The 26,004-nt window shown below is 36.1% G+C and overlaps 2 protein-coding genes across 2 annotated transcripts; both read left to right on the forward strand.

Moving 5' to 3' along the window:
- The first annotated feature begins 21,810 nt into the window (after positions 1-21,810).
- Positions 21,811-22,344, forward strand: LOC122312620. Its single transcript, XM_043127277.1, has one exon. The coding sequence runs from the start codon at positions 21,811-21,813 to the stop codon at positions 22,342-22,344; it is 534 nt and encodes a 177-aa protein (XP_042983211.1).
- Positions 22,345-22,359: 15 nt separating this feature from the next.
- LOC122312621 lies at positions 22,360-24,393 on the forward strand. The gene is made up of 2 exons (XM_043127279.1): positions 22,360-22,725; positions 24,160-24,393. Exons 1-2 carry the CDS (start codon positions 22,360-22,362, stop codon positions 24,391-24,393), a joined length of 600 nt encoding a protein of 199 aa, XP_042983213.1.
- Positions 24,394-26,004: the final 1,611 nt, after the last annotated feature.

Consider the following 26,004-nt stretch of genomic DNA (forward strand, 5'->3'; position numbering starts at 1 on the left):
AGTATTAATATATAGTACTGTTTGTCATACATATATATATATGTTTGCACCGAGAAATATTAATGAAGCCATTTTTTTATAATTAAGATTTGCGAACTTCCACTACCACTTCATGCATGCAGGTCATGACGACGTGGGTCCATCTGTGAACTTTCTCATGAATTTCCTAAATGCTAGCTTTTACATTTCATCTGATCTTGTTTCCCGGCTGCATAAAGATGGATATGTTTAAGAATGGCCGGCGTGCCAGATTTGAATTTTTTTTCCCTTTTAATTTTGAAAGGAAAGAAAACAACACATGAACCAATTACATCTTATTCTAATCATTACTTGTACGTCTTTCGCGTTGGACATGTTTGTACTGTTGCTTTGTTTTTCTTAACCCACCAGTTCTGATTTTCTTTTTTCTATTTTTTGGTAAGATTACGTTTTGTTAATACATTCATCTCAATTTATTTTATTTAATTATTATAATTTTTTAATTTTTAAGATAAAATATAATAAACAATTTAATTTTTTCACATCTTAAAATAATAATAATACTAAAAAATAATATTCTAATAATATTTTATTTAATTTTCAACTTTTATCTTAATTTATCTTAATTCAACTCACTATCCAAACTAAGGGAGAGTATCGTTCGGTTCGGACCGGCAAAACCGACTGGACCGGACCGGACCAAGAGTAGGTCCAGTCGATCTCGGTCCAAATTTTGGTAGACCGAGTAGTTTCAGTCCGGTCCCGATCTAAGGGTTTTTTACCCTGGACCGGACCAAAGAAATAATATATATTTATATAAAATATATCTTAATATTTATAATTGTATATAATTAATTATAATTTTAATCTAACCTAATTGGTTAATATTTATAATACTAATATTTATAATTTTATACTAATACTAATATTTATACTAAGATTAAATTATTAATAGTCTAAATTAATACCCCGATAGCACTTCTTTCACAAAAGCATCCCTAGGCACAAGTAAAGTTTTAAGCAGCTCTAACATGGAAATGCTTATGCGGGTGGCGCTCAGCTTATCGATGATGATGTACTATCTTTTCGTAGGAACTCTCTAGGCACTTCTCAAGTTATTTGCAGCATTTCTATTGGTTGAGGGTATAAGGCTTGGATTGCTATCTACCCCTTAAAAGTTCATAGCCTAGCTAGCATTAGTTTGAGTAGCTTGGTTTCGAGTGACAGGAAAGAGTGATCGCAAATCTCACGAATCAATTCAAGAGTAAACGTATGCGGTGGCTCCTAAACGAGCTTCTCTCCTACATCTGATTGCAACCAGGTACGTCTGGTCATTTTATTAATAGTAAGGGGTGGAGGGGTATCATTTCTTTTCTCTGTCCTGCTATACAGGGCTTGATGTACAGTTTCCTCTTTTTCTTGCATTTATGTTGATTTGTCTATTGTCACGTTCTGGTGCTGTGACTTCTGTAAGGCCTCCTTCAGATGAAGCGGCTAAAGCGTGAGTCTCTACTGCTCCAAAAACTAGTTCCCGAGTCTAGTTCCCAAGGAGAAAAGAGAGGCAATGATAATTGTTTTTGTGCCGCCTAAAGGTTCTGTTCTTGATTTGGTTGTAAAGAACCTCACTTATGCAATATGTTATTAATAATAAGATTATAAGAGGCTAAGAGTATTAGTATTAGTTAACTTAATAGCTAATATGCTAGTATTATTATATTAGTAATAAGATTATAAGAGACTAAGAGTATTGGTATTAGTTAACTTAATATCTAATATGCTAGTATTAGTAATAAGATTATAAGACTATAAGAGTATTACTCTTATTTAATAAATGAATATAGTATTAGAGTATTAGTAAATGTGTTGGGTTTGAAGACAATGAAGAGATATAGTAAATTAGTTATACTAGTTATTAGTTATTATCTATCAATACTAGTGTTATTACATATTATTAGTTATTAGTTATTACATCTAGTTATTAGTTATAATATTAGTACTAGTGTATTATTAATTATAATTATAATAAATAAGTTAATAACTATTACTAATTTACTATATACTAATAAACTAATAGTATTAGTATTAGTGTATTACTAATATAATATATATATATATATATAATAGTATACCATATGTATATATATTAAATATATCACAATATAATTACAAAAGTATTAAACAAAATACCATTGGATTAAATAAAAAAGAAAAAAGGAAGGATGAACTGAACGGACCGAACCATCCCGAATGGGACCAGACCTTCCCGGTCCTTATGGAGTTCAGTCTAATCCAGGATGGGAAAACCCTAAACCGAATAGATCCGGTCCAGTCCACAAAATTACCTTGGACCGGATCGAACTCCCCCCATAATCCAAACCGACACAAGGAGACAGGCTATGTTTGGTAAGCCAATTAGTTTGAGATTACTATATTGTCATTCACAAAAAGTTTACTAATATTTATAAACTATTAACTAATTTCTTATTGCAATTTATTAGTTTTTTAATATTATTTATAAATCATCTGAAATTCTTACATATGAAGTACAAAATAACAGTCGATCATGCATACATTAGTCCAGAAATTAGGATAGATTTTCCGACTGTAAGATCGGAACAGCGACCGAGCTCTCAATCCATACTTGTATTTGTAAGAATTTGTACTTATACATCATTCGTGTTAGACACGTTTTGTATTGTTTTTATTTCTTAGCTCACCACTAGTGATTTTCTTTTTCTTTTTTTCTATTTTTTTAAAACTTGGATGTTTGGAAAATAAAATGAGATAAAAATTTTATAAATAGTAATAAAATTATTCATAAATGGTACATGAGAATAATATTCGTACGGCAAAGGCATTTTTTAGATATAATCGGTAGACTTATCTTGAAGAGAAAAAGAAGGGTAATTAATATCTTCAAATATTATTGTGGATGGCGGGATTTCAATTTTCATGTATTGTTCATGTAGAAGTAAATAGCTAATTAGGCTCACAAGTCACAAGTGGGAATCGGGGGATATTTGATTCATGATCAGTGCATGTATAATGGATATGAAAAGATTTCTATGACAAAGAAAGCACGTTATGATTACTTGGCTAGAATGATTGAAACTCCTTCCATTTTGAAAATTCAAAGGGAGTTTTACCCATGGAAAACTACTCTCAACGTGCAAATTAAGCATGTATTCTTAGGTGAAAGCATTGTCGCGTTTTTTATATGAGTTTAACTTCAAACAGGATGGGTGAACAAGCAAGATTTACACATTCGAATGAAATTTTGACATGTCTACGTTCTAGGTAGGAAATAATGAACCGCACACTAGATAAGTCTCAACAATCACCTCTCTCTCTCTCTCTGCTTGTTCGTGCTCTTTCACTCTCTTATCACTTTCTCTCACCCCTCAAGCTATCTTCCCACAATGAATATTATTGCATCGTCATCGATTGCTATTTGTTTTTTATTCTATTGATTACAGAGTGCAATGTAGTGATTTTGTTGTTTGGGTGTGTGAAGAACCCTATGCAGGCACTAGGGGCTTAATTCCCAATTTGAATATTTTGTCGAGGAACTGGTGGGTATTAATTGAAGCCTTTTGCACTTGTTGTAGATGAATTATTTGCACTTTATTTGGTTATTGCCAAGGCAGTCACTCTCAAGCTCTCTCTCTCCTCAAACTCTCTCTCCCCCTCAATCGATCTCAAGCTCTATCTCCTCACGCTATCTCTTCCCTCTCTCTCTCTCTCTCTCTCTCTCAAGCTCTCTCGCTAGCTCTCTCTCCTCCTGTCAAGAATCTCCAAAGCTTGTGTTGTTGCTTTCCATCTTTATAGAGTCATGAATGAAGGTGGGTGGGTATCATACAAAATCTTGCTTCTTAGATTGTTTATTATCCAGGAAAAGTAATAGATTTGAGCTTTATGAGAGTTCTATGATGATGAAAGGGAGAGAGAAGAAAGAGCCAGAGCGACTAGGGGATTTGTTTGTGTGAGATTTGTTCAACTGATGTGCGGTTTCATTGTTTCCTTCTTAGAATGTAAACATGTCAAAATTTCATTAGAGGGTATAAATCCCCCTTTTCACCCGTCCAGCCCCTAGCCTCACTCTTTTTATATGACAAAATATATATATCCTTCTTAATGAATATCAGTTAGAACAGAAGATTAGATAAAAAATTATTGAAAGAAATAGTAATTGTTAACATGAAAATCAACTGAACAATATGAAAGTGTTTGAGAGTTTTATCGGTTATAAAAAATAATTCCTAATATGACAGTAGCAAAAGGTAGCAAACCAATGATACATAGGTGAATTAAAACATGTTTTCTAAAAGAGTTAAGCCAAGAGGCATGTATAAATTAATCATTGTTGGATTTAGTTTTTGTTAGCTGCGGGCATGTATTTGTTTTATACATAATCAACCAATCAAGAAGATAGTTAACTTGTTTTAAGAAGACGAATATTTTTTATCATAAATTGATCTTCCCAACTCACGTATAGTACTTTTCCTTTACTACAAGATTCATATCTAGGTCTACATTGTTTATTATTGAGAAGATGATCTTGAAGGTTGAATGTTTTGGATTGAACTAATGATAATGCAAAGTACAAGGGAATAAGAATATAACGCTGGCTTTGACATCTTTTGATTACACCATATATTTTTTGTAGACGTTAATGGATAGAAAAAGTATTGGATAATCATATTTTTAAGTAAGTCTTACCATATGATATTATTTCTAAAGCAAATTGCATGGCAAGAGGATGATCAACTTTACCTAATATTTGCCCAAAAAAAATATCAAGTTAACAATATAATTTTATTTAAGAGACAATACAATTTATTTAAGGCAAAATAGAAATTAAGAAAAAGATGAGAAAACAAAACAAGAGGCACCAATCATCTAAATAAAAACCTTAAAGATAGGTAATCTTACCCATCAAACACAAAGCACCATTCATATGCTGTTAGAAAATTGTATAATAAAAGAGACATGTACATATTATATACACACACACACACTAGGTAAGAGTTTATGTACAAGGCACGTACGTGTTCCTTGTCGAAATTTTTATTGCATTTTTTGTAAGTCATTATTATTATTATTATTATTATTATATTCTAATTAATATTAGAATAATAGGAAATTTTAATGATGAATTAGAGGACAAAATTGTATTTGTGCAAATGAGGGCAAAAACAAAAGATGTGAACTGAAAGAAAATAGGACAACAATGTAATTATGCAAATGAGGACAAGATAGTAATTGCTCAATGTGAAATTAAAAAAAAAAAATCAACTATTCATGAGGATGTTGTCTTTTTTAATAGTAATTTTTTTTTAATGATTGTATAGTGTTTATTTATTCTATGGTTATATATAGTATTATTCATAAATAAATACGATGATAAGGTAAAAAAGTTATAAAAAGAAGAAGAAGAAGAAAAAGTTGAAGAAGAAAGAAATATTTCAAAACAGACATAAAGGACAAAAACATAATTTCGTTCATCAAACAAAAATGCAATATCAAAGCAAAAAAAAAAAAATGTAATTTCGTCTATCAAACAAAAATCTACTATTCATTTATGAATAGACGCTTTTATATATGGAAAGTGATTCTCCACCAAGAGGAACTATCGATTCTTTACTCTCTTTTTTTTTTTTTAAATTTACTTAATGGTTAAAAAATTATTTTTTAATATATTTGTAATTTTTTTCAAAATATTTAAAGGGGTTTAAAAATCGTTTAAATATATAAAAATACAATTTGTAATATCAGTCAAGGATCCAATAGAAGATTCAAACTACATGATCTATATATACTATAATACTCTTATAAAATAAGAATAAGAGAATGTAGTGAATGAGATACATTGTTTGGAAGGGAAAAAATCTTACTTTTTATAAGATTTCAATAAGACTCTAATTGTATCATTAATTAGTTATTTTGGAGTATAGGTCATTTGGTTTGGACTTTTTATTGGAGTATTAGAAATGGTATTATAGCCTATCTTAACCAGAAATGTGATATTTGAGCTGTGCCACTTACAACGAATAGGTCCGATGAGGACGTAGGAAATTTAAGAAAAATAAATTGTGATACTTTTATATGATAAAGATAATGATATGTAATGTATAAAATCTCACATTGCTTAAAAAAGTAAGAATTTATCATTTTAAAACAATTATATAAAGTTCCATACATAACCACTTATCTTTATCTTTATCTTTATCTTATAGGTATTAATGGTACAGAAATAAAATTTCATACTAGTATTAGCTGTACCTAATGAATTAATAGATACAAACAGTCTCCTATAAATAAAATATAAATTATTATTAGCTCCACGTGGTCTTTAGTGTATGATCTTCCTAATTAATTAGTAATATGGGAATCAGACGGTTTGATCAGGACTCGACACTACTAATATTTCAACTCGCGAGACATTGCATCGCATGCAGCTAGCTAGCGTAACAGCGTTCATATATATAACATATTGAGCTATAATATCCCACATGCATGATCTTCTCGTTTTTCTTATTTTCCACAACATGAAATTAATATATATATATATATATATACATCCAGAAATAATTATAAATATTGGAATTTTCAATGAATCCTAATATATGGTATATAAGAATCTAGCTAGCTAGCTGGCCTCTCATCAATCGTACGTGTACCAAATGTACATAAAAATTAGAATTGATGATGAATACATGAATATTCTAATTATAGTTTCTGGTCATGTCGAAGGACAACCCTAGCTAAATCAAATGGTGGTTGATGTTGGGACATTATATATCCCTTTCTTCATTAAATATATAATTTTATGTTTTTATGTTTTTATTAATAATATAATGCGAGGTTGCCCCTAAAAAAGCAAGTTGGAGGCAAAAGATCGAAAGTTGGAAGTAGTTAGAGATTGGATTAAATTATATACATGTTATATATAATTTAATATACACACATATATACATATATATATATATATATATATGTATATATGGGAGTACTACTCCCACCAAGAGTCGGTACTGACTACAGAACCATTGATCAGGTACGTACCCCCGAGAGAGCGAGCATAAATGTCAAATGTTGCAACTTATAAGATATATATGATCAGCGCACGAGTCCTCAAGTGTCAAAAATGAGACACAGCTGCGCCATGTAGCCTGCTTATAATTAATTAATTATGTTCTGTTATAAACTATCTTGAATTGTATGACCACATTTATCTAGTCGTCAAATACATAGTGCATAGTGCTAGCATAGTACTAGTATAGTGAGTTGGCCGACATATACATAGTGCATAGTGCTAGCATAGTGAGCTAGCATAGTCCCCTTTGTACGCCTATATATATCGTTGAATTTTTTAAGAAATTCATAAGTTTGATAGTAGATAAATAAGAGAATCTCCTCTCATTCGCTCTTAACCTCACATTTGCTCTCTCTCAATCTCTTGAAACTCTCTCCTTTTCATTGAGTTTATAACACGTTATCAGCACAAGCTCGAGCCACTAGCACGCTGCCTGCCAGTCCGTCTTCTTCAGAAATCAAATACCCACCATCAACGACGAAAAAGATCGTTCACGGTCTAATCTTGTTCCGGTTGAAACCATGAAGATCGACTCTGGGAGTTTCTTCTCTAGAATCCTCCACTGCTGCACAATCTTCTTGGGCATCTTAATCAATGGCCGATCCTCAGAAAATCCATCCAGTTCACGATGTTGAAGCACCAGTAAATGTATCAACAGCTCTATTGGTGCCACGGGGAACGCCCAAATCCAGATCGAACGCCGCTCGTCGCCCAGCCAGAAGTTACTACGTGTGGGCCTCAACAAAACCACGAGCCGACGTTGATGGTGCTGCTGCTAATACCGATGGGAGAACTTCATCCCGAAGAGCTCACGGATCTCATTTGCAAAGTAAAAGTAAAAGCAATACATCATCACGTTCCATGCCATTGCAGTTCCAGATCTACAAAGAGGGAGCTATTATAGCACGGAATTGATATCTAGCTTTTCGCTTTTAAAAACTTTTATTTGCACGCTTAGTGGGTTCCTCTCTATAACTCAAACTTGGTATATAGATGTTGAAGATGGAGTTTTCGAACACAGGAAAAATAGAGAAAGACGATGATAAAGCCAGAGAGATTCCCCTTACTCAGAGCCTTCATGTTTCTCTTCCTGTTTATGTTTTCCCTCAAAACAGAAGCTGAGGAGGAGTCGGACCTCATTTCCTTCCATAATTCTACCTATTTCAGTGCCAGAAAACTTGCAGGCAACTGCAACGTTTTCCGTGATGGAAACCTTTCTCCTGTGACTTGCCCAGGTTTAATGGGTTAATTTTCTTGGAGAAATAGAGGGGGCAAAATCGGAGACTCTCTTTCTCTTATCCACTCGCATAAATATTTTTCGTTGTTTTTGGCCACTAAGTTTTCTTTCAGAAAGCTATTCACGAGAAACGAAACTTGAAGAGCCTGGTAATAATCCATCCATCACTTGCGATTGTAATTATGAAAATGGCTCAACTTGCCACATCACTCAAATTGAGGCGGCTTGGAATAAACTGAAAGAAGAGGAGGTTTTGACCAAGGAAAATATAGTGGAGCCCATGCGAGATATTAGAAGATCTCTTTTGAAAGCAGAGGGTGTTGGAAAAGGACAACAGTGTGTGCAAAATTGGCTTATTATCTCAAGAAACAGGAGAAAAGTTGCATGCTAGTTGCTGGAGATGACCCCACTTCACCAACCATTTTGTACTTGTCCAGGGACATGGCTTTGGTGCTAGTGCTTAGTGCTATAACACATCCTGCCCGACGAGATAAGTCCACATTTTATGATAAGACATTATTTCAATTACCTTACTATCACATTTTGTATTTTATTGTGTAGGTCCATGCATGCAAGTTGGCATTGTGGTTAAGAGAGTGGGTGGGTGTTACTGTAAAGGTATTTGGTGGAAATTAATTGGTAGTTGAGCATGTGAACCAACATCTCTCTCATTTTTTTTGGTTGTTGAGCACATGACAAAAATAGAGCTGTGATCAGATTCAAAGCATGCAGCTGACCAACTATCTTTATAATAAAATAAAATAAATAAAAATAGATTGGTGGATGCTTATGGGGGATGAATATGATTCACGAGATTTTAGGTTTAAGAAGTGATTACGACTATTATTGTAATAATAGTTGACTGATCTCTTCTTTATAAGAGATAGAGGTAAATTTTTTTTAATGATTAGTTTGACATGTTTGACTAATAATTTTAATTTTTCAGACAGAAGTTATGTACTGTGATCTTTTTCAATCTTACTAATTTTTACAGTGCACGAAAGTTCAAATGATACTGAAGATAGTAATCTTCTATTTCAAGTAAGTTTTTTTTTAATATATCATTTGAAATCTTTAAAGTAAGTATTGGTGAATGAAAATTTCCATAATTTACATATCAATTATATCTGTGATTAATTTTATTCACATAGTTCAGATACAAGTTTTATTTATTTTTTTATACTTGTTATAAATTATTGATATGATTTATCTTAGAATGGAAATTGAACATCCTTGAAAGATCATGTACTAAAAGCTCATTATGATTTATGCGCCTGAAGTTGCATAATTGAAATTGTAGAAAGAATATATATTTGAATGAACGTCTCGAATGTGCTCCTGAATTAGCAATATCGAGTATGCTCCTGAAGTAGCAATATGAAATGCAAACGTTCACAATATATTCTAAATTTATATCTGGTCTTTCAATGATTGAGCAAAATAATGAGTTTTTGATAAGAATCATTAATCACGTCTTACTAGATCTACATCATTCCCTGAAGTGAATGATAATGAATTTATATCATTCTATTCCCTGAAGTGAAAAGAATGATGCGTTTCATTCAAAGAAACTAAGAGATTGGACGTGATAATGAATATATTTTCGGGCCAGAAGCTCGTATTGGAAAAGCTGTAAGCTTTCTCTTTGAGATGATATTATACAAATTATTGAATCAAATATTATGATGCATCAAAAGGTGATATGATTCAAAATATTTGTATCTTTTCATAGTTATCTTGATAATCTAAAATCAATTACGATAAGTCGAATGATTTTCATATGGACGTCCATAAAAGAACCAGAAGATTCTTTTACTATAAAGTCTTACCACTAGAAGTGGAAAGAAAAAAAAAATTTGCTAGAAGCAAATAAGATGAAATAATTCGACGTTATCTTAATTATCATATGTGAACCAGAAATTCAGATGATAATTAAATTTTAGATGCAATAAGATAAAAATGTCTCATATTCTAGCTGCTAAAATCCCAGCGAGGATTGAAGTCCCTGTAGGACAATTAAGAAATTCAGCAGTCTAAAGACATGTTTAAAAGCATGTGAGACGTATTGATATAAGAGATAGAGCATCTTAAAAGAGAAAAGCACAAATAATTTGGTGCTCCTGAAAAGGCTATACTCACAGAACAAGCAATAAAGTCCATCCAAATTTTCTGTATAAAATTCTCCTATATAAACTCTTAAAGAGTATAAATCTCCTGAAAAGTGCCTCCTGAAGAGGTTTTTCATGAAAATGTCTTCCCTTGAAGAGGGACAGGTACCTGAAAATAACGAGATCTCGTTACATTTCATGAATAATGGAGAAATTATGGATAGAAATAAAATCGTTGTCGACAACGTATTTCCATATGAGATGGCAATTGACATTACCAGAAGTAATGATGAAAGTGAATCAAGAACCGTCGAAAAATACGACGTAAAATATTGGCCAAAATTGAAAGAAACAATTCCTGCAGAATTGATTCACTAGTAAAATATGATGCATCCGGACTTATAGTTCAAACACTTAAAGAGGTGATGCTTGTTGAATATCAGTGGGTATTTATAGAAAGGAAATAAAAATATGATATATAAATCACGAGTTAGTTTCTCAATTCCTGCAGAATTGATATCACTCAGTAAAATGTGATAAATATGGACTTGAAGTCCAAACACCTAAAGGGGTGATTTTTGTTAAATATCAGTAGATATTTATATACATGATATAAAAAGTTTGAAACTTTTAATATGAAAATGTGATATAGAAATTATAAATTAGTTTTTCGAAGAAACAATATTGATATGATTTTAAAATGGTTGAAATCATATTGAGATTTTTATTAGATTGAAAGTTATCGAAAGTTTGGATATGCATGATTAACTGCATATTTATATGGATCATTGGATCATGATATATATATATATATATATAAATCCCTGAAGGATAGAAAATGTCTGAAACTTCTAATATGAATACATCTGGAAATATGTATTCTATCAAGTTTCAAAGATCCTTATATGATCTAAAGCAATCCAAACGCAAATGGAAACAAGCTATTATTGCAATTTATATATATGATTGAGGCTCCAGAAGAGCTCATGAAACTGCACATATTTGAAATATAAATCTGAAACCCTTGCAGCTTTAAGGGGAAGATGGATGATGTTATTAGTCGTGAAATACCATCTTTTAATACAATTAGTATTTCAGATTCATATTATGGGTTTGATATGAAGTGTGCATTATTAAAGAAGAAATAAAAGGGATCACACAGAACATCTACCAAAAGATAGAAACACAAATATGAATATTTGTGAAATATTATTTTATTATCTTGAAGCAAGAATTACAGAAATTTGAGGCACTTTGCCTCATTCTTCAAACGCTCTTGTTCTTCAAAAATCTGTATGGCATCCCTATCTAAAGGGGTGGGCAATCGAAAAGAAGATTTAAGTAAGGATTTTAAATTCCTATTCTCTTTCTTTATTGATTCTATCTTCATGTTGGACTCTAGAAGAAGTCGCTGAAGTATAACAATATTCTCGTGAAGATTGTCAACTCCACAAGTTCTGGATTGCAGTCGCTGAGAAAATGCGACAATGGATGATAAGTATCGGATACCGAAACTCACAAGCTCATAGATAGCTTCATTATCTGACCTACGAGTCAGATCATTATATTGCATGATAGCACCTGTGGTAGAAGCAGGAACAGCTGATGAACGAGGTGCAGAATACCTCATATATTGACCCTGAGAAGATTGTTGAGCCATTGCAGAGAGAGATTGCAGGATAAGAATGCAGAAAGAGATTGCAGAGTAAAAATGCAGTATGATTACAAAAAAATTGAAGAAGATGAGATGCGAATGAAGATGAGCTGAATATCTCTTTTATAGAGAAAATTATGATACAGCATCTCTCGTGAAGCAAGAGAAAAGAGATGAAATATAGCTTCATAGCTCTGCGGGGCCTGACAGCTGTGGTGCCTGACAGCACACCTGACACCTACAGAGGAGTTGAAAATCCGCGGTGCTTGTCTGATCTTAAAAGGTTGGCCACCGTTTTTATTAAAAAATGAGGTTAGCGGTTTAATGTTGATGAATTCTCCACTAACTGTGTTATTTACAAGAACTCCAGAAGAGTACAACTTAAGAAGAGTAGTGATGAGCAGAAAGATCCAGTTGTGATTATTTTATCAACATGGATCAGGTCCACAGTTAGTTGGATGTACAAACGCGAGTTATCTTTCAGATACACACAAGAAGATCATTGCAATTCATAAGAAGAAAGTTGAAATTGATATCAAGAAGGTACAATCAAGTAAAAATCTGGCAGATTTATTCACTAAAGTATTACCAACTGCAACATTTAAGAAGATTATGCAGAACATTGGAATGCGGAGGTTTGAAGACCTGTTATCATGCACTACCAATTGCAACATTTAAGAAGATTATGCAGAACATTGGAATGCGGAGGTTTGAAGACCTGTTATTATACACTTTTCAGGGGAAGTAATGTCTTGAAGACTTGCGCTGATTGTACTCTTTTTCCTTCGCTAAGGTTTTATCCCACTGGGTTTTCCTTTGCAAGGTTTTAATGAGGTAATCCTAAAGCACTCGGCGATACACATGAATACTGTACTCTTTTTCCTTCGCCATTGGTTTTCTTTTTTTCCCACAGGGTTTTTCCTTGGCAAGGTTTTAACGAGGCATATTCTTTAAATATGGTCATCCAAAGGGGAAGTGTTATAAACTATCTTGAATTGTATTACCACATTTATCTAGTCGTTAAATGCATAGTGCATAGTGCTAGCATAGTACTAGCATAGTGAGTTGGCCGACATATGCATAGTGCATAGTGCTAGTATAGTGAGCTAACATAGTCCCCTTTGTACGCCTACATATATCGTTGAATTTTTTAAGAAATTCATAAGTTTGATAACGGATAAATAAGAGAATCTCCTCTCATTCGCTCTCAACCTCACATTCACTCTCTCACAATCTCTTGAAACTCTCTCATTTTCATTGAGTTTATAACATGTTCTTCTTTTCTCGAATTCAGGTAGCCATAAACCCAACAAATTTTCTTTGTGGTCTTGGCTATTGAGATCAGTCTATCTAGCTAACCATATGGTACGTGCGTCAAATACCACTTGCAATTTTATTTTATTTTTTTAAATAAGGAATGGTACTCATTATCCCACATGCACTAGACACTTAAGCTATTTTAAAATTATGTTTTATTATTTTAATTTTAATTTATTATTATTAAACTAATTGAGTTATTTATTTTACTAATTAGCATCCATACACCGTATACTTATTATAATAAAATAAAATAAAATAAAATAAAATATGTGTAATGTGTTGTATTCGGTGTGTGGTGTGTATTGTTTGAGGATAATAAGTAGAATTATTCATTGCACGCACATACATACGTCCTTCGAGCTCGTCCAACCAAGATTCCTACTAGGTGAATCTTTTTCCAATATTTCTTAAGGTAAGCAGGATTAATATTTAATTAAGGAAGTTAATTAACGTGGGAGAATAAAGAAAGAAAGTCACACCAATAATTTAACGGTTTACACCAAACTGTGGGTTAATATTATGTCATATATATTATTTTGCAATTCTAAGTAGTCTTCTATTTGCTAATTATTAGGTGGCAGTTCTCTTTGTTATAAAGATAAGTACATTGTTATCTATGTTATCCAAAAGATAAGATATTCAATGAAATACGGTATAAACATTGATTAGGACCCTCTATCTATATATATATATATATATAATGCATTAACATTAAAAACTAAGCATTTAATTTTATAATATTTTTATTTAATTTTTTCTTTCTCTTTTTTCAAAACCATTCAAACTATTTCACTGCTATTCACAAACTATCTGTAATACTATTCACATATTTCTTATCTCATCTCAACTCTCTGTGTTAGGGGTGTAATTAGCTTGGTCAGTGACCGAAGACTTCGGTCCACCCTTTTTGTCGGACATGACCTATTATACCTATAAACCAAACAAGACCATTAGCTATCAATCCAATGAACATTTTTTTTACAAATAAATTAATACTAAAAATTAATTAAATTAGTAAAATTAAAATTCAATTAACTCTTTAATGTAGATTATTTATCTAACTCACTAAAAAAATAATTAATTATAATTATATTTATTCTAATAGTTACTAATTTAGTACTTTAGTATTCATGATTGCCTATATTAAAATTCTAATATTTTATATGTGGTTAATGAATATTATATAATTTCATTGTATATTGATTATTCTCTCTTACTTGTAACTTAAATATCTTAAAAAAAAATTATCTAATTACTTTAATCATCTATACGTAGTAGAATATGTATCTTATACCTATAATAACATATTTATATATTATCATATGATTCCTTATCAGACCGATAATGGAATTTGCAACTTTTTTGTTTTTTTCAAAAGCACCTCATCAGACTGACAATCCACCCTCGAAAAATTACATTAAAAGTGGCCCAATCCTTAGGCTAAATATATGAACAGTAGCGTTTGATTCTTATCTGGGCACAACCTTTCTATAAGAAGCCCAAAGAGACAATAAAAACACAAAAATAAAATTATTATGGAACATTAATGTTAGACGCCTGGCCTCGAGTAATGAAACACAGACAGGCGGCTGGGCTTGGTCCAGTTGGTCACATCACTCCAAGTTTAGGCTCCCATGTTGCCAGGTCATAAACCTCGTATCATAGTGCATGTGATATTATACATACACGCTAGGTTTGAGTACTTGCTTAATTAAGTGAGATTAGATTTTTAATAAAAATAATATGATTTTTGATAAAAAAAAATTAATTAATGCATCAAGTTAAATCACTTTTTTATGAAATCTGTATTATAATGTTTTTCAAATATAACAAATACTCCTAAATTTGTACTTATGTATGATCTATAAAAAAGTAAAGAATATAAATGTAAAAAACTCAAAACATGGTAAATTAATATAAATTATAGTCGATGAGATCAAATTATCCCTTACCCTTTTCTATTATTTCTGAATAAAATATATAAAAGAAAAATATCTTCTGACTTTAAAATCAAAAGTACATAAACTTCTCTTAATTATTACATCTACAAATTAAGATCCAGAAAGTCAACCGCTATAAATAAAAAGTGCTATGAGAGACATGTAATATATATATATTACTACGAATAAACTGTATTCAAAGTTGTACCCATCATAAAATTAAACAATAATATAGAAGTATTTTTAAAAAATAAAAAAAATTCAATTTACTAATATTTATTTTTTTTAACAATTAAATATAAAAGTTAAAAATAAAAAATAAAAAATTCAATCGATTATTTTTATCGATTAATTTTATTGATTCAATTAACTTTTTTTTTATAATATATATATACACACGTGTATGTGTTGTCATTGTTGTCGCTAATTAATAGCTGGAAAAATATAGTTACAAGTACAATTATGCACTAATTTGTACACCAATATAATGTGATTGATCAAAAAATAAATTTTATTGAAAACAGTGTTAATTTAAATTTTAAGTATGAATAAATCAGTATTGGTACACAGATTAGTACGCAACTGTACTTATATGTAACAAAACTCTTAATGGCCAGGGGAACAAGGAGTTGGTCATGGCATCTAACCTATGCCATATCCATAAGAATAAAGTCAGCTTCCCTTTGCCTGCTACATTTGACTGTTTATTAATTTATTTTTTTAAATTTTTTTAATGATTAAAAAATTAATTTTTAATATATTAATATATTTTTTATTTTTTAAATATATCTAAGTATATTTAAAAAATATAAAAATAAAAAACTTAAAATTATACTAGGCGACACCCATTAATCATGAGCGGCAGCCTAACATGATTCTATGTATAAATATAAAGAGACAAATTAAAGAATTATTATATTTATTTAATTATATTAGTATATTAAGGATGGCATCCTTCACGCATTGTCGTATGTCTCATAATCTTGTTTTTTAAATATATCTAAATGCTAGCTTTTACATTTCATCTTATCTTGTTTTCCGGCGGCATAAGATGGAAATGTTTAAGGGTGACCGGCGTGCCAGATTTGAATGTTTTTTCCCTTTTAATTTTAAAAGGAAAGAAAACAAAACATGAACCAATTACATCTTATTCTGGTCATTACTTGCACGTCATTCGTGTTGGACACGTTTTATACTGTTGCTTTGTTTTTCTTAACCAACCAGTGCTGATTTCTTTTTCTTTTCTGGTATTCTCTTAGAGAAGGAGAGAGGTTGTGTTCAGTATAAAGTTTTAAATTCATTCTGGATACTATTTCGGTTTAGATATTATAACGAAATATTTTGATATCAGTATATTTTGATGTATCGTTTTAAAATTAATTATTATTATATATAAATATTTATATGTATATATAAACTAATAATTAATAAAGTAAATATATATATATATATGTAAGTGTGTATCATGTATATATGTATATATAGAAGAATTAAAGATTTATAAAATAAATATATATTGAAAAAAATTACAAACTTGAGTTGAGACACAAAAATAAAAGAAAGAATTAAAGAATAGACAAATTATTAAAAGTAATAATATTTTTAGTGCATAGAAATCGGTATTTGAATTCTAAAAGTATAATTTTATCCATTATTTTTCAACTTATTTATAAGAGAGCTATTTTTTTAATTTGAATTTTAATTTCGGACCGAAATTACTATTTTGGCCGGAATACCGGAATCCGACCGAAATTGATCGGAACAGCCGAAATTTGACCCGAAATGGAATAGATACCTACCCCATTCCGGTCACTGTTCCGGCACGAAAAATTCCGGCCGGAACCGAACGGTTTTTAAAAATTTGGTTTAGTAAGTCAATTAGTGTGAGAATACTATACCATTATTCACAAAAGGTTTACTAATATTTATAAATTATTAAATAATTTTTTATTGCAATTTATTAGTTTTTAAATATTATTTATAAATCATCTGAAATTCTTACATATGAAGTACAAAATAACAGTCGATCATGCATACATTAGTTTAGAAATTAGGATAGATTTTCCGACTATAAGAACAGCGATCGAGCTCTCGATCCGTACTTGTATTTGTAAGAATTTGTCAACACTTTTTGTAGTGTTTTTTTTTTTTTCTTTAGCCCACCAGTGGCGATTTTCTGGTTTTTTTAAGATAAGAATATACAGATGCAAGAATAAAATGAGATAAAAAATTATGTAAATAGTAATTCGAGGGACCGTCCCAACCAAAGGGCCCTGAAACGTACAAAAAGGCCCATCGTATAATAAAAACCAAGAAGCTCAGAGTCTGGGCCCATCATAGAAGGATAGTCAAGAGGAATCCGAAAAGAGATATACATGGTGGCACCTTTAACGGAAGGGTAAAAACAGCGAGAAGTGATAGGATTATTCAAAATCCTAAATCTTGATCTATTTCGATAAATCCTGGACGAAATATGTGTAGCAAACGAGCCTATATATACAGGTAATATTTGAGATTTCGAGGACGATAACCTCTTAATTGACTTTAGTATCGAAGTGTTCGCAGGAGCAGCCCCCCTCGAGTTTCATCAACAAAGACAGGCCGAGCAGTGGAAGATTGGAAGTGAGACGCGTCATCAACATTTGGCGCCGTCTGTGGGATCATGTGATTCAGCGTGGTTCTCACATGCCAATTGTAACATGCTCGGTAACAAGCCGAACGATGGATGCCAGACCGTCATCTGTGGAAGCACAATTAACAGTAGCAGAGAAAAAGTTGAAACAAGCTCTGGAGGCCATGGGAATCTTACAAAAGGAGAATGAAAACTTAAGACGGAAGAACGACAATTCTCATAATGACGATGTGCCCGCCCACAGCGAGCAAGGTGAGCAAGAAGCACATTGCAGGGTTGAAAATGATGCTGAACGCGAAGAGAAAGAAAGGATGTATGATGAGTTAAAGAAGTTAGCGAGAAAATATGAAGAGATGGGGAAGAAGATGGGCAGTTCTTCCTTAATGGAAGGCCTACTACACCAAACGGATCTGCCGTAAAGTGCACGTATTATGGCTATGCCACTCCCGCCAAAGTTTAAAATTCCCCAGATAGATATGTATGATGCGTCCAAGGACCCAGTAGATCATCTGGAAAACTATAAAACTCACATCATGCTCCACGGTTTCTAAGGAAAGATTGCATGCCGGGCTTTCTCTCTGACCCTGAAAGTCGATAGATAGCTTTGAGGAATTGGCAAATCAGTTCTTAACCCAGTTTATGCCTAGCTGGAGACATCGGCGCCCAGCCGCCTACCTGTTAACGGTTAAGCAAAAGGAAGATGAGAATTTAAAGGCCTACTTGGCCAGTTTCAACAAAGAGTGCTTAACAACGAATGACCAAGATGAGAAGATCACTCTGGCCACCCTCTTAAGAGGAGTATGGCCGTGCAGTCCTTTCATGGCAGAGTTGGCTTGGAGGACTCCTTCCACCCTCAGGGAATTCATAGATAGAGCGGATGATTTTATTAATGCAGAAGACACTCTGCAAGCTTTGATGGACCCTTGTAAAGAAGATACTCAAGTTGAGCGGAGAAACAGGTGGACTGATAAGAAGGGCAATCCGAGTAGGTGAAAAAGAGCAAGAGAAGGGCAGTCAGATCACAACCTCAGATTGGTGCACAATAATCTGGGCATACAGGAAGGAGAGAGGGAAAAGGAAAGTCACCGCCCAATCAAAACAGGCGGTCGATACTGCAAATATCATCAGATGAGCTCGCACTAGACTGAGGACTGCATGACCATGAGAAAGAGAGTCTCTGAGTTAGCAGGAACTAGTGAATTGGAGCGAATGGTCGCGGAGCGGTCAAAGCCTAAAAAGCGTCAGGAGACTAGGTAAGGAGCAAAGCGGAGTTTTAGTCCATAAAGAATGCGCCATGTTAATAACCGCCAGGATAAGAGGGCGACGTCGCCCCCAAAAGGCAATCGGAGCAGGGCGCCCATTGGAGAAATAAAGACCATAGCGGGAGGTTTTGCTAGAGGTGGTACTTCCAAATCCAGCCGAAAGGCATATACTCGAAATGCAAGATATAAAGAGGTATTCGTGGCGGATAACGCACACAAACAACCAAAACTTAGCAATGAGTGAATGGTGATATCCTTCGAGGAGGCAGACAGGGAAGGAATTATATATCCGCACGACGATGCTTTAGTGATAACCCTCGTGATAGCCAATTATACAACTAGGCGGGTACTAGTAGACAATGGGAGCTCGGCTGATATACTGTTCTGGGAAGCGTTTGTCAAAATGGGGATTGATGTTGGCTAAGGCTCTCCCCTACGCTATTAAAGGGTTTCTCAGGGGATACTATACAGCCTGTAGGGGCAATCACGCTCCCAGTAACTGCAGGCATGGCAACACGAACAGCAACCATGATGACCAACTTTTTAGTAGTGAAAGCTCATTCCTCTTACAATGCTATATTAGGGAGACCGACACTCAACCATTTGAAGGCGGTAACATCTACCTACCATCTCAAGATGAAGTTCCCAACAGATGGCGACGTGGGAGAGGTGAGCAGGCCTTGGCTCGAGAATGTTATGTGCAAGAATTAAAGAAAGTCAAGAAGGAAATCTGCATGGTGGCAGGGCAGGATGGGGCCTTGCTGCCCCTGCCACCACCTATAGTGGTAACTTACGAGAGAGATATAGAAGTCAGGGATGACCGGGTTCAACAACATGCAGAAGTCAACGAACCTCTGGAACTCGTGACGTTATACACTAACCACCCTAGGGCCACTACTTGTATCGACACTCAAGTCCTACCAGCAGATAGAGAAGCTTTGATATAGTTGTTGATAGAACACAAGGATGTCTTCGCGTGGAGCCATGAAGAAATGCCCGGTATAAACAACGAAATCATTAAGCACTGCTTAAGCGTAGACCCGACGTACAAAGCAGTGCGACAGAAGAGGAGATCGTTTAGAGTAGAAAAGTACACCGCCATTAATGAAGAAGTTGAAAGATTGCTCACAGCCGACTTCATCAGAGAGGCCCACTACCCAGAGTGGTTATCCAATGTTGTCGTGGTGAAAAAGGCGAATGGGAAGTGGAGAATGTGTGTAGACTTCACGGATTTAAACAAAACTTACCCAAAAGATAGTTTCACGTTGCCACGCATCGACGTCATTGTAGATGCTACAGCGAGGCATCATATGTTGAGCTTCATGGACGCATATTCAGGTTACAACCAGATACGGATGAATGCGGCAGACGAGGAAAAGACATCTTTCATCATAGACCAAGAGCTGTATTGTTACCAGGTTATGCCCTTTGGACTGAAGAATGCAGGGGCGACTTACCAAAGGCTGGTAAACTGGATGTTTAGAGAGCAGATTGAAAAATCTATGGAGGTATATGTAGATGACCTACTGGTAAAAAAGCAAAGAGTCTGCTCAGCACCTTGTGGATTTGCGAACAGCGTTTGGAGTCTTATGTCGTTACAAAATGAGGCTGAACCCATCGAAATGTGCTTTTGGGATCCAGTCAGGGAAATTCGGCTTCATCATGTCTGAAAGAGGAATTGAAGCTTTTCCAGATAAGATAGAGGCCATAATCAATATGAAGCAGTCAAAGAATTTGAACGAGACTCAGCGACTAGCAGGGAGACTGGCCGCCCTGTGAAGGTTCATAGCCAGGTCAATAGACAAGTGCCTTCCCTTTTTTCAAGTACTGTGGAAGGTCCATCCTTGGAATGAGCAGTGCGACAAAGCGTTCGAGAGATTAAAACAATATCTGGCCAATCTGCCCCTTTTAAAGCGACTAGACAAGGGAGACGTACTTTATGCGTATCTAGCAGTCTTCCCGCATGCTGTATCCGCCGTCCTCGTAAAGTAAGAAGGAGCCGTGCAACACCCGGTGTACTATGTGAGTCAAGCACTCAGAGGGGCAAAGGCAATGTATCCTCAAATTGAGTTATTGGTGTTTGCCTTGGTAATGGCGGCTAGGAAACTCCATCCTTATTTTCAAGCCCACACAATAAGGGTATTGACGGAGGCTCCGTTGGCAAAATTTTTGAGGAAGCCGGATTACACAACGAGGCTAATAGGTTGGTTAGTCAAGCTAAGTGAGTTCGATGTAGAGTATGAGCCAAGAAAAGTAATTAAAGGGCAAGCAATGGCGGATTTTGTGGCGGAGTTCTCAAATTTTCCCCGCAAAGAGGCAGTAGCACCATCAGGGAAGCCGTGGATATTGTTCATGACGGGTCATCCTACAACGGCGCTGAGTATGAAGCACTGATAGCAGGGTTGTCTGTGGCCGACCAAATCGGGGAAACCGAGATAGACGCCAGGTCGGATTCACAAGTGGTAGTAAATCAGGTTTTCGGCCTGTACGCTACTAAAGGCAAAAAGTTAAAGAAATATCTGGTCCGAGTTTGGAAAATACGCGACCACTTCTTATACTTCACTATAACTCAGATACCCAGAATGGACAATGAGGTCACAGACAGATTGGCACGAGTAGCATCTGGAGGGGAGGAAGTACCCTTACCATGGCCAATCGAGAGAAGGATCATCGAGGTCCTAGCTGTGGGTGTCGAGGTAGGAGTTATGGGGTCAAGCACCCCAGATTGGGTGAACAGTATAGTGGAGTACTTGGATGAAGGAAAATTACCTGAAACAAGAGAAGAGACGAAAAAGATGAAGAAAAGGGCAGCAAGATTCCTACTCATCGATGGAATCCTTTACAAAAAAGGCTTCTCTATCCCTTTACTGCGATGCATATCTGCACAAGAAGCACAATATATCTTAATTGAGATACACGAAGGGATATGTGGAAATCATAGTGGGGGAAGAACCTTGGCTAGGAAAGCGGTCCAGGCAGGATATTATTGGCCTAATGCTTTAAGGGATGCACGAGAGTTCTCAAAGAGATGTACAAAATGCCAGACTTACGCAATCGTACCACACGCCCCTCCGGAGGAGTTAACATCAATAACAGCACCATGGCCTTTCGCCTAGTGGAGGGTAAATCTGATGGGACCCTTCCCGCCAGGAAAAGGTGGTGTTAAATTTATGATAGTCACCGTCGACTATTTTACAAAATGGGTAGAAGCAGAGCTGTTAGCAACGATCACAAGCAAAACTGTGACAAAATTCTTATGGAAGAATGTCATTTGCGGATTCAAGATTCTCCAGAGTATTATAACTGACAATGGGCGCCAATTGGACTCAGATCACTACAAAGAATGGTGTGCGGAGTTAAGGATCAAGGCAAAGTACTCCTCCTCAGGCCATCCCCAAGCAAATGGTCAAGTAGAGGCGACAAACAAGGCGTTGATCTCAATCCTCAAGAAAAAGGTCGCGGAGAAGAAAGGAGATTGGGCAAACGAGCTGCCAAGGGTACTCTGGGTGTACATAACTACAACCAAAACTCTAACAAGGGAATCCCATTTATGCTGGCGTACGGATGCGAGGCAGTTATAGCAATGGAAGTAGGGCTGCCAACCTACAGAACGAGCCATTTCTCGGGTACCCGAAATGACAAAAAGATAGAAGAATACATTGACTTACTCAAAGAAGAAAGAGAGATAGCCGAGGCTCGAATGCTGCAAGAAAAAAGAAAAGCTACGCAGTACTTCAACAAAAGAGTAAGACCCAGGACCTTTAAAGTGGGCGACCTGGTTTAAAAAAAAAAAAGCGGGGTGACTACCCAAGGCGAGGGAAAAATGGGACCCCAATGGGAAGGTCCTTATCTAGTAATAGCCAACAACCGACCCAGATCGTACCATTTGAAAGATGATGAGGGCAAGGAACTACCGCACCCATGGAACACAGAGCACTTGAAGAAATTTTATCAATAATTTTTGTAGTATTTATTGGTTTAAACATTCATTCTCTTTATTTTTGTTCAATGTTTGCGACATCGCTATTTATGAATATATTCCATTTTGATCATTAAGAATTCTGTACAGAGAAAAAAGTTCCCAAGTGTGAATATAAACGCCATAAAAAAAGGGTAAGAAAGGTCAGAGACCGCTCGATCCTAAACATCGAAGGCAAGTCTTAGCAGCTTGTGGTGTCATGAAAAAAGGACGAAAAAGGTCAAGGACCGCTCTATCCTAAACACCAAAGGCAAGCCTTAGCAGCTTATGGTGCCATGAAAAAAGGGCGCATAGATCCTCAAACCACGCCGACCCTAAACACCAAAGACAAGCCTTAGCAGCTTGTGATACCATGAAAAAGGGTGAGAAAGGTTAGGGACCAATTGACCCTAAACACCAAGATAAGCCTTAGCAGCTTATGGTGCCATGAAAAAATGGCGCGTAAGTCCTCAGACCACGCCGACCCTAAACACCAAAGGAAAGTCTTAGCAGCTTGTGTTGCCATGAAAAAAGAGCACACAAGTCCTTAGATCACGTCGATCCATAACACCAAAAGCAAGCCTCAGTAGCTTGCGGTGTCATGAAAAAGACAAGAATTAAAAGAACACAGTGGCCAAAACGTTCAACAGAGCAAACCAAAATCCATTGTCACAAATATACAAGATATAAAACTACTAAAGAAAAAAAAAAATTATTATCCATAGTCAAATACACAAAAGGCAAAATTATCAAGTGGCATCCTCAGGCGGGAAGGCTCAGGGCATGTTGGCAAAAGTATCAGACATCTTTTTCTGCCCAAACTCATCAACCATGTGGCGGGAAGCTTCCTCAGGATAGAACAATTCCCGGTCGAGAATCCTGAGGTTGGTGGCAGGATCAACTAGAAGACGGTACCTTAGCCTTACAATGCCGCGACCATACCCATAAACAAAGGCATCGTCCCTTGTAGCAGGGACATGGGCCAACTAGGCGCGAAGCCATGCGACCTCCTCCTGAGCAGCAGTCAGCTCCCCCTCCTTCTCAGATAGACTCCGCTGGCTGGCTCCAAAGGCCAAGTTTGCCTCCCGAAAACTCTCCTCAGAGGACCTGCAGCTGTCTTGAGAACGGGCTAGGTCTTCACGAAGAGAGGACAAAGCTTCATCACGGGCAGCAAACTCGGAATTTAGACGAGAGCTCTCAGCCTTAAGGCTCTCCTGAGCCTCTGAAAGTTGTCACCTGGCTTAATCCCTCTCCAAAAGGAGAATTGACGAGGCGAAGTCGACTTTGGCCTTGGCCTCGTTTGCTAGGCGGATTGCGTCACGCAGTGCAAGGAGTTCGGCCTCGTGTATCTCAAGATCACCTTCTAAAGAATGGGAGTAACCCTCGGATTACTCCAGTAGGATCTTCAGCTCCTCCCTATCCTCGGCCAAAGCTGCCAATTCAACTCTGTCAGCCTGCCATCTCTTCGAGACACGTTTGGCTATGTAGCACAACTGGTAATGCTCCTCAACCTCCTCCTCGAGACCGAAACGATCAGCAACTATCCAAGCAGCCAAGTCATTGATCCCTACAAAAAAAAAAAAGCAACCAAGGCAAAGATACTAAAGAAGTATATGCAAAAGAGGACAAAAGGCATAATACCTCAAAAAGCCAATTTTTCAAACGGTTAGCCATCTGGACAGTGGCCTCAACCCAGGAGTTGACTCCCGTTGAAGAATCACCACCACTAGCTTTCCCTCTCACAATTTTGCCGGCGGCTGTGTGAGTCTCTTCCTCAGGCCTCACAGGGGAAGCCGTCGTCCTCCCTGACAAATCAACCAAGCGCAGAGGGGGCAGAGGGGGTGTTGGCTGAGCCAATTCAACATCACAAAGACGGGTGTCTTCCTTTAGGAAATTCGCCCACTTCTCCTCAAGGAAGGATTCAGTGTCCCCGCCAAAAGAGGAGGCACGGGTAGGAGGAAAAGAGAGCCCAAGCCTGCTACCAACTGTCGAAGGGGTCTTTCCCCCAGAGATGGTATCCAGTAAGCTTTAGGGGGAAGTTTGGAGTGAACCAACCTCACCGCCTGTTTCAGCCGGACGTAGAGGGATATCCCTTGTGGCACCTTCTGTCCCATCCACAGGTAAGGTGCCCGACTTTTCCGTATGGCCACCTGTGTGTAAAACAGTAACCACCTCAGTAGGGGCAGCGGTAGAAGTAGGGGGCGAGCAAGCTCCCACCGTAGTGATTGAGTCAAGATTAAGGGCCGCAACCACTCTTGCACCCAGCTCGAATTGACTCGCCCACCCCGCCAGCACAGGAAACTCAAACCAGGGGCAGGTGTTATGGCAGGCTCTTGTGTCCCAGGCACGACCTGGAGGGAGGCAGCCAAGCCAAAAAGGGCTAAGTCGGCTAGACTCTCCACATCTCTCAGGCTGCGAGAACGTGGCGGTGACGAGGATGGAAAAGGCAAGGAGGGCTTAGCGGTACTAGGCAGGGTAGAACCCTGACTGTGGCTTTCTCCTGCAGTCACAACAAGGAACTAAGGTTGGGGTGACGGGGGCTCAATGGCGGCTAGCTGCGTATTCGCCTGGAAAGGGGTGTCCTCTTGCGACACCTGGGCCTAGATGCCCCCTGAGGGCGCCAGGGCCTCCTGTTGAAGAGAAGAAGGCGGAGAAGAATCTCCAATACGAGCTTTCTTTTAGCGGCCACCTGCCTCATTCTTTTTCTTGCTCCTCTTCTCCCGCTTCTCGGTGGCCACCTCCTTATCTCCATCGTCCTTCTTCTTGCCTCTTTTTTCTCTCTTTTTGGAGGCATCCTCCTTCTTCCCATCTTCCGAAT

The sequence above is a fragment of the Carya illinoinensis genome, chromosome 6, assembly GCF_018687715.1.
Source record: "Carya illinoinensis cultivar Pawnee chromosome 6, C.illinoinensisPawnee_v1, whole genome shotgun sequence".
In the NCBI taxonomy this organism is placed as follows: domain Eukaryota; kingdom Viridiplantae; phylum Streptophyta; class Magnoliopsida; order Fagales; family Juglandaceae; genus Carya; species Carya illinoinensis.

What these genes read in the sequence shown, in the direction of transcription:
- LOC122312620 (XM_043127277.1), top strand. Translation starts at nt 21,811, where the DNA reads ATGGACAATGAGGTCACAGACAGATTGGCACGAGTAGCATCTGGAGGG.
- LOC122312621 (XM_043127279.1), top strand. Translation starts at nt 22,360, where the DNA reads ATGGGACCCTTCCCGCCAGGAAAAGGTGGTGTTAAATTTATGATAGTC. An exon ending in GGGCAAACGAGCTGCCAAGG is followed by an intron (nt 22,726 to 24,159) that starts GTACTCTGGGTG and finishes CCCTTGTAGCAG; the next exon opens with GGACATGGGCCAACTAGGCG.